Source organism: Myotis daubentonii, chromosome 21 (assembly GCF_963259705.1).
Source record: "Myotis daubentonii chromosome 21, mMyoDau2.1, whole genome shotgun sequence".
Lineage (NCBI taxonomy): Eukaryota > Metazoa > Chordata > Mammalia > Chiroptera > Vespertilionidae > Myotis > Myotis daubentonii.
This window is the reverse complement of record NC_081860.1, coordinates 10,081,826-10,093,881: the sequence shown is the minus strand read 5'-3', so window position 1 is coordinate 10,093,881 and position 12,056 is coordinate 10,081,826. Positions and strand designations below refer to the sequence as shown.

The 12,056-nt window shown below is 39.7% G+C and overlaps 1 protein-coding gene across 3 annotated transcripts in view; it reads right to left on the bottom strand.

The window, feature by feature from the left end:
* Positions 1-12,056, bottom strand: part of BLM (BLM RecQ like helicase) — a 75,125-nt gene that overhangs the window by 18,466 nt on the left and 44,603 nt on the right. For all 3 annotated transcript variants that reach the window (XM_059678387.1, XM_059678388.1, XM_059678389.1), the window contains 4 exons: positions 10,255-10,361; positions 7,072-7,232; positions 2,246-2,441; positions 1,655-1,845 (listed from right to left, as the gene is read on the bottom strand). In XM_059678387.1, the coding sequence (XP_059534370.1) occupies positions 1,655-1,845; positions 2,246-2,441; positions 7,072-7,232; positions 10,255-10,361 (655 nt within the window). The remainder of the gene's footprint in view (positions 1-1,654; positions 1,846-2,245; positions 2,442-7,071; positions 7,233-10,254; positions 10,362-12,056) is intronic.

The following is a 12,056-nucleotide window of genomic DNA, read 5'->3' as shown; positions in this document are numbered from 1 at the left end:
TTGTTCTTTCTTGGTCTTCTTTCCTAGTTCTTCTTCTTCTCAATCTCTTAATGTCCCAGGACTCAATCTTTATTTTTCTTCTCTTCTGTCTAAACTTATACCTCTGAAGATTTCATCTGCTCTTGTGCCTTTAAATAACATCAATAAGTTAAACACCCCCAAATTTATATGGATCACCGGCCTCTTCTCAGAATTTCTGGATCTAATGGACATATCTAACTCAATACGCCCCAAACGGAATTCCTGATCCTTCCTGCCGGACAGCCTTACCCAAACACCTTCGCTGAGGATCACTCCGTTCTGAGTGACGCAGCCCTCCAGCCACTGCTCTGGCCTGCCACGACCTCTTTCCTAACTCATAGCCCAGCTCACCAGGGGGGCTCCTTTTTTATCCTTCATACGCACAAGCCTGCCCCCACCTGAGGGCTGTTGTTCTTGCTTCAGCCAGGAATGCCCACGTCCAGAGAGCTGCTCAGCTAACTCTCTTCTTCAGGGTTTTGCTCAGACGTCACCTTTACAATGAGACTTCTCTGGGCCACCTTATCTACTGCTGCATCCTGCGTCCCACCCATTAGTCCTCACTCCTTATAATGCTGTGCTTCTCACCACAGCCCTTCCCCTTGACATGTGCTTGTTATGTGTAGTGTTTGTACTCAGCCTCCTTCTGCTAGAATGTAAGATCCTCAAGGGCAGGGACTTTTACATTTTGTTCTGTGATGTATCCCAAACTCCTACAACAGTGCCTGTCACAGAGCAGGCACTCGACAAATATTTGTTGAATGAGTGCCCTGATTAGCAATGTCTACAGAGTTGGGTGCGGTGGGTGGAGATGGCCATGAATCCAGATTGCACCCCAAGAGAGACTCAGTCACCTCTACTCTGGCTACTGCTGCATGTCTACTTGTAACTGCACTGACCACATAGGTCTGTCTCCCCTCCAGTCTATGAATGGGCCCCCCCGCGCTCTTTTGTGAATCCCCAGCACCTTACACAGACATTTACAGTAACACATCACGTGAGAAAATGCTCTGTAAACTGCAGACATTAAAACATAGCATTACCATCATAGGTACAATCAAGTACTTGAATTTGACAATCTCCCAAGGTTATTTTTAGGACAAATGATAGCTAACTCATCTAGAAGTTATTGCCATTATTCTTCATAGTTTTTTAAAAACCGATTTATAGAGTAATCTAATTGATCTGAATTCAAACACACAGGACTGCAGTTACTACAACTCTTTTGAGAATGAGATCTTTAAATATGGATTAGAGTTGAATTGAAAATATTCTACCTGCTCACTTTGGATTTTTAGTATAATGATATTTCTAAAGTATCTTATAATTATTAGTGCATGTATATAATAACCCCTGTGTTTTAGACAGGCCCAGTATATTTTTAAGGGCTTCTAATTCTAAAGATATTCCATAGAATATTAAAATGTTTCCATTCCAAATTACTATGGGAAGGAAGCAATCTTTCCCTTGTTTAATTCCTTAGGGGCCACTATTTTCATCTAACTTTTTTTTTGGTAGCAAAGACAGTTTTATTGATTGAGAAGGCTTATCTCAAGAAGATGGGAAAACTAATTATTAAATCCATCTTTCATCTCACTTTTCTATATCAAGAGGAGAAAATTTTTTTCCATTTTACCTTTGACTGACAGCAATTATCACAAGAAACTTCTGGGTGTTTCTTACAAAAATCAGGATTAAATCCAATTTCGCCAAAGTAAGCCAAAAGCTGTATTCGCCTGCATTCTGTTATATTTTCACAGTAATGTACCATACTATACAAATTATTAAAGTGAGTCTCTCTTGTATGATGGTTTCCATCTTTTTCCACTAAAAGAAATGAAGAACATAGCCAAAAAGACTTATTAGAGTAAAAAAAACCAAAGAGAATATCACAGAAATATTTATAATACATTCATGTTACTTTAAATATTAAATGAAATAATTATTAATAGCATTATATACCAACATGACATTCTATATTATAATTAATGAAATATTCATGGCCATCCCTTAAGATATTAGTTTTATAGGAATAAATGTAGATAGTCAGGAGTATCTGAAAATATTTTGCAAATCTTCATTATTCTCGATGAAGATTTGCATGATTTGCGCATGATACTAAAACTCCCATATTTATATAAGCATTTCTGTTTTTCTGTAACTAGACCAAAAGTACCACAACAGCAGAAGTAGGGTACCACTATCACGAGGCTGAAGGGGGACTTACTCAGTATAAGTCTCTTCAGTCTGGTCACATCATAATAGGTATAGAAAAGCAGGCAGTGAGATATCTCCCCGTCTCTTCCAGCTCGGCCAGATTCTTGGTAGTAACCCTCCACGGATTTAGGGAGAGACGCGTGGATCACAAATCGCACGTCGGGTTTGTCAATCCCCATTCCAAATGCAATTGTCGCACAGATAACCTGATATAAGAGCAAAAGCCTATTAGCCCCATAATGCATTAAAACAGCCATTTTATTTTATTATTTTTTTTTAATTGCTTAAAGTATTACAAAGGGTATTACATATGTGTCTCTTTTCCCCCCCGCCCTTGACTATCCCCTGGCCTCCCCCACCCCCCAGCGTCCCATGTCCATTGGTTATGCATATATGCATGCATACAAGTCCTTCGGTTGATCCCTTATACCCCTCCCTCCTGCCCCCCAACTTTCCCCGGCCTTCCCGCTGCAGTTTGACAATCTGTTTGAGGCAGCTCTGCCTCTGTATCTATTACTTAAAACAGTCATTTTAATAACAGATGCTCCTCAAAGCTTTCTCTTCTATTCTAAGATGCACTCTATACAACAATCTAGTACCTTAACTTGGTCCCATTATTTAGCACAACTAATAGGAGATTCCAGATTGGCAATTTGCAGTTTTATTGAGACCCAAGAAGGTAAAGAGACGCTCGGTGGGGCAGACATCTTCTTGTGTGACCTGGCACCGTCACCTGAGGGAGCCAGAATCGATAGCAGCCACCTCTCAATGTGCTGTCGCTGTTTGTTCTCTTACGTTTCTGACGAGGTGGTGTGAGTGCTGCGCACACGGCCGGGGTATCCAGGCCAGTGATCAGACCGTGCTGCTCAGGAGCTCAGGTGTTCCCAGGGCTCGAGCGTCCAAGGTCACTGCTGCCAGCTTCTCTGATGACTCACCGGTTCGTGTGTGCCATCTCTTCTCCCAGTGACAGCAGCTGATCATACAGCAGCTTCTTTTATTCATCAGTGAATTGCAGTCAAAATGTGAAGATTTTATCAAAACTCATGTGAATAAAAGTCTGAGTTGTTTATACCAGGAAAAGACTGGACACCCTAGATCTTGGCCTATGCAAATTACTTAGTAGAAGCAAGGTGACAGTTAAATTTCGGGAGCTTGATAAATCAGTGTAGCAAAAAATCACCTTCAAGAATATCCATTTCCTTTGCAAATGTAGGGCCTATTTAACCCAGACAAAAACATTGTATCTCCAGGCAAAATTGCATTATATAAATAAAGCTATTTTTAAAAGATTAATTGCTACAGCTAAAACGGTATTTCAAAAGCAAATGAACTATCTGGCAGCCAGACTGAGGCTAATGCCACGATCTCAGTGACCGAATCCCAGAGAAGGGAACTGAAACCTATGGAGCACGTGCATGGCAAATGGGGACATTCGCCAATGTTGGGAATGGCAGCAGCCTGCAGTCTAGGTTCGCGGTCCATCTAAATTGATGGCACTTTGATCAAAGGCAAAGCTCCTTGGAAAGAGGAAGTGTAGTGGTGGAGAGCAGATAGACTTCGGAGAAAGATGTCCCAGCCCACAAGCCCACAGGGTGTGGTCCACAAGGTTCCAAGAACCCGACGTGGGGCAGATACATGACTCAAGGCCGCAGATGACAGCCAACTCCTTCCGAAAGCCTTTACCTGGAAAACTGGCTTTGTTTAGTGGTTACTTCCTTCTTTATTTCTGTATTGCTTTTAAAACTTCAGGCTATCATCATTTCTTGGTGAAGAAAAACAACCAAGTTTTATTCTAATTCACAAATCTAACAAGACCAAGGCTGTCCAGTAGGCTACACCCTGACTATAAGGATTAGCTTGTCTGAGAGTAGAAAACAATTAGATTTTAAAAATATTTTTAACCATTTTTTAAAAACCATATTTTTATCAAAGTGAACCAAACCGGCTAGGATTCCAATAGTCTCTTGATGGCCTATAGGGTAATTTATTACGACGCATGTTTTTCTTATCGAATTTACAAGCTCTTCATTATGTTTTATTTGCTGAAAATATAATTCCTAGTTTGTTGCTGCTTATAATTTTATTAATACAGAAGCATTGAGCTTTTTAGGTATCATTTCTGTGATTACTTAGTTTTGGGCTATTTCTAAGTTTGGGTTCTCTTCTACTCAGAATTCATTCATTTAAAAATAGCAGTATTTTTATTTACCTGTAATTAATTTTGATACAAGGATCCAAAATGATACCAGTAGAATAATCTTCCCTTCCTCATTAATTTTTAATACATTCTTTATTATATACTGGTTTTACATGTTTCCCAGTCTGTTTCTGGATTTGTTTCATTGATCTGTCTATGTTATAATATAGCCAGTGTTGACGTGTTATTATTTTCTTGCCAAATTCTTTTAGTTATCTTCACTTGAATATTCTTCCAGGCAAACTTTAGAAAAAAGTTTATCAAAGGAAAAAAATACTAGAAATTTGATTAGCTAAATATATAAATTGATGAGAAGATTGACATCTGTATTTCAGTGAAGATAAATCAATGATCTATTTTCTGAACGTTTACATATGTGAAAATGCCTTCCTGATTGTTTTCAACATAAATGATGCTGAGCTGGGTATGAAATTCTCTAGTTCCAGTCTTCCCATTTCTAATTCTAAAAACAGTCTATTCCTGTTTTTTTAAATATGTATTTAGTGAAACATCCTTAGGCATGTCTGTTTTCTGTTCTTTGTAGAGTAAATCTTGATGAATATAATTTTTTAGGTTTGTAAATCAGAGTGGTGAACTATATCTACATGTAAGTTTCCCCCCAGTGACTTTTGTCTTTTAAATTTGTTATATATTTACTTATAGCACATTTTAACTATCCTGATTTCTTCCTTGGGTACACTTATTATTTGTAAGCTAAACCCCTATCCCCTGTCACCAACAAGTATCATATTTTTTCTTTTCAATTTCCATCTGTTTTCTTTTTCTTTCACATTCTCAAGTTATTTACTACATCATTGATTCAAATGTCTGCACCGAGTCAGATTTGCATCTTAGACCACTTCTTTCTGAGGATACCAGGCTAATATCCTCTAAGATATCTTTTCTGTTCCCCCTTAGGAAATAATTTTGAGAGATATTTCTCCTCCATATCTGGAGGGTAATGGCTTCTTTTTCTGAGAGCTGAAAAATTCATAGACTACAAAAAAAGCATTAGTCCTTTTCCTGAGATTCACTCTTGCATGGATACAGTAAAAGGACAGACAATACTAAGTGTTGATGAGGAAGCACAGACATTGGAACCTCATATATTTCTGATGGGAATGTAAAATTCTATAGTTTACATTCCCATCAATTCAAACAAAGTCTTATACACACATTTATTCACAATAGTCTACCAACTGACGAATGCCTAGCAAACTGGTAAATTCATACAATGGAATATTACCTGGCCACAAACATGAATGAAGTACTGATACATGCTACAATGTCGATGAAACCTTGAGAACATATAAGTGGGTGGAGGCAGGAAAGGGGAGAACGAGGGACATCAGTAATAGTGTCAACAATAAAAAAACACATTATGATTAAGTAAAAGAAACGAGTCAAAAAAGAACACATTCTGGCCCTGGCCGGTTTGGCTCAGTGGATGGGTTCTGGGTTCGATTCTGATCACATGCCTGGGTTGCAGGCTTGGTCCCCAGTAGGGGGCATGCAGGAGGCAGCCAATCAATGATTCTCTCTCATCATTGATGTTTCTCTCGCTCTCCCTCTCCCTTCCTCTCTGAAATCAATAAAAATATATTTAAAAAAGAACACATTCAATATGATTCCATTTATATGAAACTAGAGGCCTGGTGCATGAATTTGTGCTCCAGTGGGGTTCCTTGGCCTGGTCTGTGGGATCGGGCTGAAACCGGCTCTCCAACATCTCCCGAGGGGTCCCAGATTGCAAGAGGGGCCGGAGAGAGACTGTGGGAGGGCTCCAGGGTGTGTCTGGCCCATCTCGCTGAGTCCCAATTGGCTGGACCCCAGCAGTAAGCTAAGCTATCGGCTGGAGCATCTGCCCTCTGGTGGTCAATGCACGTCATAGTAAGTGGTTGAGCGGCCTTAACATATCATTAGCATATTATGCTTTGATTGGTTGAACGGACGACCAGACACATAGCATATTAGGCTTTTATTATATAGGATGTCCAGAATAGGAAAACCTATAGAGACAGATTAGTAGTAGCTAGTAGATTAATGGTTACCAGGGAATGGAGGGTTGGGGGAGTAAGGGGTAGCTGCTAATGGGTATGGAACTTCTTTTTAAAATGATGAAGTGTTCTAGAATTAGTGGTGACGGCTGCATAACCTTGTGACTATACTAAAATTACTGACTTGTAAACTTTTTTAAAAGGGTGAATTTTATGGTCTTGAATTAATCTCAATAAAAATTGTTGGGTTTTTTTTTATTTAAGAAAGAGCAACTTTAGAAGTCTTCAAAAACATTTTTTTAATTTCAGTCTTATTTTGATGTTTACTACTTATGATAAAAACAATTTTCATTCTACATGAGCAAGTTTGCTTATATACTATAAAAAAATTACATATTTATCTTTATTTATTTATTTTTTTTTGATTTTTTACAGAGAGGAAGGGAGAGATAGAGAGTTAGAAACATCGATGAGAGAGAAACATCGATCAGCTGCCTCCTGCATATCTCCTACTGGGGATATGCCCGCAACCCAGGTACATGCCCTTGACCGGAATTGAACCTGGGACCTTTCAGTCTGCAGGCCGACGCTCTATCCACTGAGCCAAACCGGTTTCGGCATGTTTATCTTTAAAAATGTTACCTGACAGCCATCCTGGTTGATCCACTTGTGCTGTACTTCGTCTCTGGCAGAATCACTGAGGCCAGCATGATAAGCAAGAGCAGGGAGACCATTCTTCTGTAAGGTGTCAGCCATCGTGTCACATTCTCGCCTGGAGAGGCAGTAAATTATCCCTGAATCATCTGCCAAGAAATGAGGATTTGTAACATAAATAACAGCACAATCTATATTATGTTCTTTAAAACATATGAAACGTAAATAGACCTCCACAGTTTTCTTATAGTAGATAAAAGAATTCAAGCAAGAACTCACGTGCACTGAAAATGTCAGGGTTTGACCTTTAATCCTATCCCTGCATATGACTCCTGAGGTGGACCTGGACAAACCCCGGGCTCTATTCCACACTGGCTAGAAAATGGGAAGGCAACCTTACACAAGCTTTGTTGAAAACAAATGGCAATATGTATCAAAGAGCCCCAGAAATGCTTCTATCTTTGGACTCAAGTTCCCTTTTAGAAAACTAATATAGAAAATAAAGCGGTACAAGGACTTACACAAAAAGTTTTACTTGAATTTTGAAAATTAGAATAATTTTAATGGCCAAAATTAGGAGGCTAAGACAGGACATTATAAAATAATATACGGTATAATTGTCAAGTATTTTCTATGTTTTTAAAAAGACATGAGAAAATGCTCAAGATATAAAACAGGTTAAGGGTAGAACCACAATCTATAATAAAAGTGTAATATGCTAATTAGACCGGACATCCTTCCGGGGCTGCTGCCTTGGCCCTCAGAGCTCACTGCATGAATTTCGTGCATCGGGCCTCTAGTATATATACTACGTGTACCAGTTAATAATGTGGATTTTTTTCAATAGATGGAGTTACACATATGTTGATATATATGCGATTTGATATGTATGTTATTTTGTTAACCCTTCAGTCCACTGACAGCAAGCTTCAAAATTTCTTGTCAAATTTGCTGAAGGTGTTAACATCATAGATATTTTTATGCTTAAAAATGTTGAATTTCGTGCCAAAAAAAGAGCAATTGTGGGAAGTTTTAATTCATTACTTTATTTTGAAGAAAAAGTTATCATATACTTCAGGAAGATTATGGTGAACATGCTCCATCTCAAGATACTTGTGAATGCTGGTTAAACGCTTTAAAAGTGATGATTTCGATGTGAAAGACAAATGTCCAGGTCAACCGAAAAAGTTTGAAAACCAACAATTATAAGCATTATTGGATGAAGATGCATGTCAAAATGCTCAGCAAACAATTTCCGATAGTTTACAAGCAATGGGAAATATTCTAAAGGAAGGAAAATGGGTGCCACATCAACTGAATGACAGACAAATGGAAAACCGAAAAGTCATCAGTAAAATGTTGCTTCAATGGCATGAAAGAGAGTCTTTTTTTGCATTGGATTGTGACTGGCGATGAAAAGTGGATTCATTTTGAGAATCCCAAACGCACAAAATCATGGGTTGATCCAGGTCAACCATCAACATCAACTGCAAGGCCAAATCGCTTCAGAAAGAAGACAATGCTCTCCGTTTGGTGGGATCAGGAAGGTGTGGTGTAGTATGAGCTTCTAAAACCAGGTGAAACCGTTAATACTGATCGCTACCGACAACAAATAATCAATTTGAACCACACTTTGATCATGAAACGACCAGAATGTGCCAGAAGACACGGCAAAGTAATTTTGCTTCATGATGACGCACCATCACACAATTCAAAACCAGTTAAAGACACGTTAAAAGATCTTGCCTGGGAAGTATTAACCCACCCGCTGTATTCATCAGATCTTGCACCTTCAGATGAACCACTTGTTCCGATCTGAGCAGCACTTCAAAACTGGGAAATTGGGTCTCTGAATGGTTTGCCTCAAACCAAGAAAAGTTCTATTGGGACAGTATCCACAAAATACCTGAAAGATGGGGGAAATGTGTAGCTAGCGATGGACATTACTTTGAATAAAGCACTTTTGGTGTTTCTCTTGAAATTATCTTGTTTTCTTTGATTACAAAATCCGCCATTATTAACCGGTACACCTAGTATATAGTATGCTAATGGACAGAAAAATGCATTCAAAAATTAATGTAAGGAAACAAACCAAAAAGATAACAGTGACTTGTCTTGAGGTGAGGTTTGTCTTTTGCTTCCTTCTTCTTTCTGCTGCTTTCTAAATGTTCTTCAATGAGCATGTATTATATTTATTGTTGTTTTTATGTATTTATTTTTTAAATCAGAAAATAAAGGTATCAAGAAAAAGTCATTTCTCTGTGTCAGAGCCAAAGGTATAGATTTACACTCTATTATGCTATTTATATTAGCTGCCAGGGAGAGGGAAATTACTAACTTTTTCATGGTCCATCACTGCGCTGTTTGATTTCTTCAAACCAATATGTATATTAAGTTTTAAAAAATGAAATAAAGATGTTTAACTTCTCCATGGAAAGTGGGTTACATGGGAAACTACCATTAATCTCAGAATCTCATTTTAATTATTATAGTTTAAAGGCAGACACACTTGGGAGAACACAATGAAACAAAGACCTGTATAATTCACACAGATAGAAGCCAGAGTTAAGACACTGAAACCATCCATTATAAAATAGAGATGTAGGAGGAAATATTTAATATTTTTTTTTGGTTAGGGTTTATTTTAAAACATATTTTTTATTGTTAGGGTTTATTGTTATCAAACCGAATGAGATTTCACAATATTCAGAACTGAGGGAGTTGAGATATTCTGCTCTATAAATAGCAAATCAGTGCTATCATGAGGAATGTTTCTTATGCAATTTTATATATTCTACTAGAGGCCTGGTGCATGAAATTCATGCACACAGGGGTGGTGGTTCCTCGGCCCGGCCTGCGCCCTCTTGTAGTCCATGAAGTCCTCGGAAGATGTCCAACTGATGGCTTAGGCCCGCTCCCCAGGGGGAACGGGCCTAAGCTGGCAGTCAGACATCTTTAGCGCTGCCGCCGCCACCACCACTGCGCTCGCCAGCCGTGAGCCCAGCTCCTGCGTTGAGCGTCTGCCCCTGGTGGTCAGTGCACATCATAGCGACCGGTCGTCCTGCCGTTTTGGTTGATTTGCATATTAGCCTTTTATTATATAAGATTGCGGTACTAAGAAGACATGTATTTATTACTTCTAGACATAATTCATCACATGGCTGTACTCACGTGGGTGATGCTTCCTGATCCATTCTAAGCAATCAAATGCTACCTTTTTAGGCTTCTTTGGTAGCACATAGTATTTCAGATTATGTCTGTTAAAGCTCATGGTAAATCTAAAAGAAGTCCCAAACATAAAATTTTGTTACTATGAGAAAATACAGTTTCAGCCACCTTCAAAAATTAAATGCTGATATCCCACAAAGCAAACCTAATTATCAAGTTGTGTTAAATTGAATATTGCCCTGGCAGCTTACATAATAGAACAGAGAAATGGAAGTTGGGTTAAGGGGCTAACAAAATGAATGGTGACAAGGAGGGAGTGTCTATGGGACTAGCTGACAAGGAGCTAGAAGGACTGTAGAAGAGAACACATGCAGATAAGCCGAGAGCCCAGCCTCGAAGATGAAGATGACGAAGAGCAGAGATGACTAAAACATTATTTAAAAGACTAAGAAAATCAGCCCAGCCAGTGTGGCTCAGTGGTTGAGCATCGACCTATAAACCAGGAGGTCGCAGTTCGATTCCTGGTCACAGCACATGCCTGGGTTGCGGGCTTGATCCCCAGTGGGGGGTGTGCAGGAGGCAGCCAATCCATGATGATTCTCTCATCATTGATGTTTCTACCTCTCTCTCTCCCTCCCTTCCTCTTGGAAATCAATTAATATATATATATAAAACCATAAGAGAAAACATATATGTTTTCCCAAATTTTGACTGTGTACATGAGGGGCTAATTGCCGGGCAACAAAAGGTGCGTGAGCCGTTGTACTTTGGCTCTGCGTCCCGGAGAGAATGTGGGTGACGCTGAGAGATGTGCTCTTCTCTCTCTCTGGTCTTTTGCCCTTGGTATCCCACTTCCTCTTTCGCACTTCCTCTCCACTATCCCCTCTCTTGAACTTCAGTTTCTTCTGTGAATTCTTCCCTTTTGTCGCTGAATATGTTCTAAGATCACCAATCCTAAAAACAACAAAAGCTTCCCTTGACCCAATACTGTACTGCTGCTGGCATCCCACCTTTCTTTCCCTCCAGTGGCAAGTTTCTGGGAAGACACGCTCCCAACCGACTAACCACACACTCCGTTTCTCCTCATCACTTCCATTCTGGCTTTCCCGTTACCATTCTACGGAAACTGTCTTATCAAAGCTTTTACAGCTAAAGAACTGTTACAGGATCCTTGGCCTGCAGGGACCCTCCACTGCCCCAGGGTCCAACATCTCTGCAGGAAGAACACGTTAAATTTAGAGCACAAAGACCTCCCCGTGCCTGGGCTGATGGTGAGCAGGCTGCTATTAGAAGGGTGTGGAGATCAGAGGGAGGCAACCACTGGCTCTGTTTTTGTATCTAAATCCAAGCTAGCTGGGTCCAGGTTTTGTTGCCATTGGTAGGAGAAATGTGTTTAGTTTTAGGACCAAAGAATGCCTCGCTGTGGAGGGCAGCCACGCTCCTGAAGGGACTGCTGTACAGGTAAGAAGGCCATGCAGGAGGCAGTAGTAACCTTCACCTACATTTGTTTTTGCATTGGTTTCTCAGACCGAATCCTCTCTGACCTCCCAGTCACGCCACACTGGCTATCCTTGCTGAAAACCCATTAGCTCTCACAGTTTTACATTCCCTTCACCTCTCTGATCTCCCCATCTCCATCTTTCTTCCTTTGCTCACTCCCTAAGTGACAATCACCCCCGCAATGCTAGGCTCTTCTCTTCTTCCTCTACATCATCTTCTTCAGGGAACACACTTTCTTTAAACTGCATCCAAATAAAGGGTGTCCCAAAATTCACGCAAGAAGTAATTTTGATAGAAAACACAGG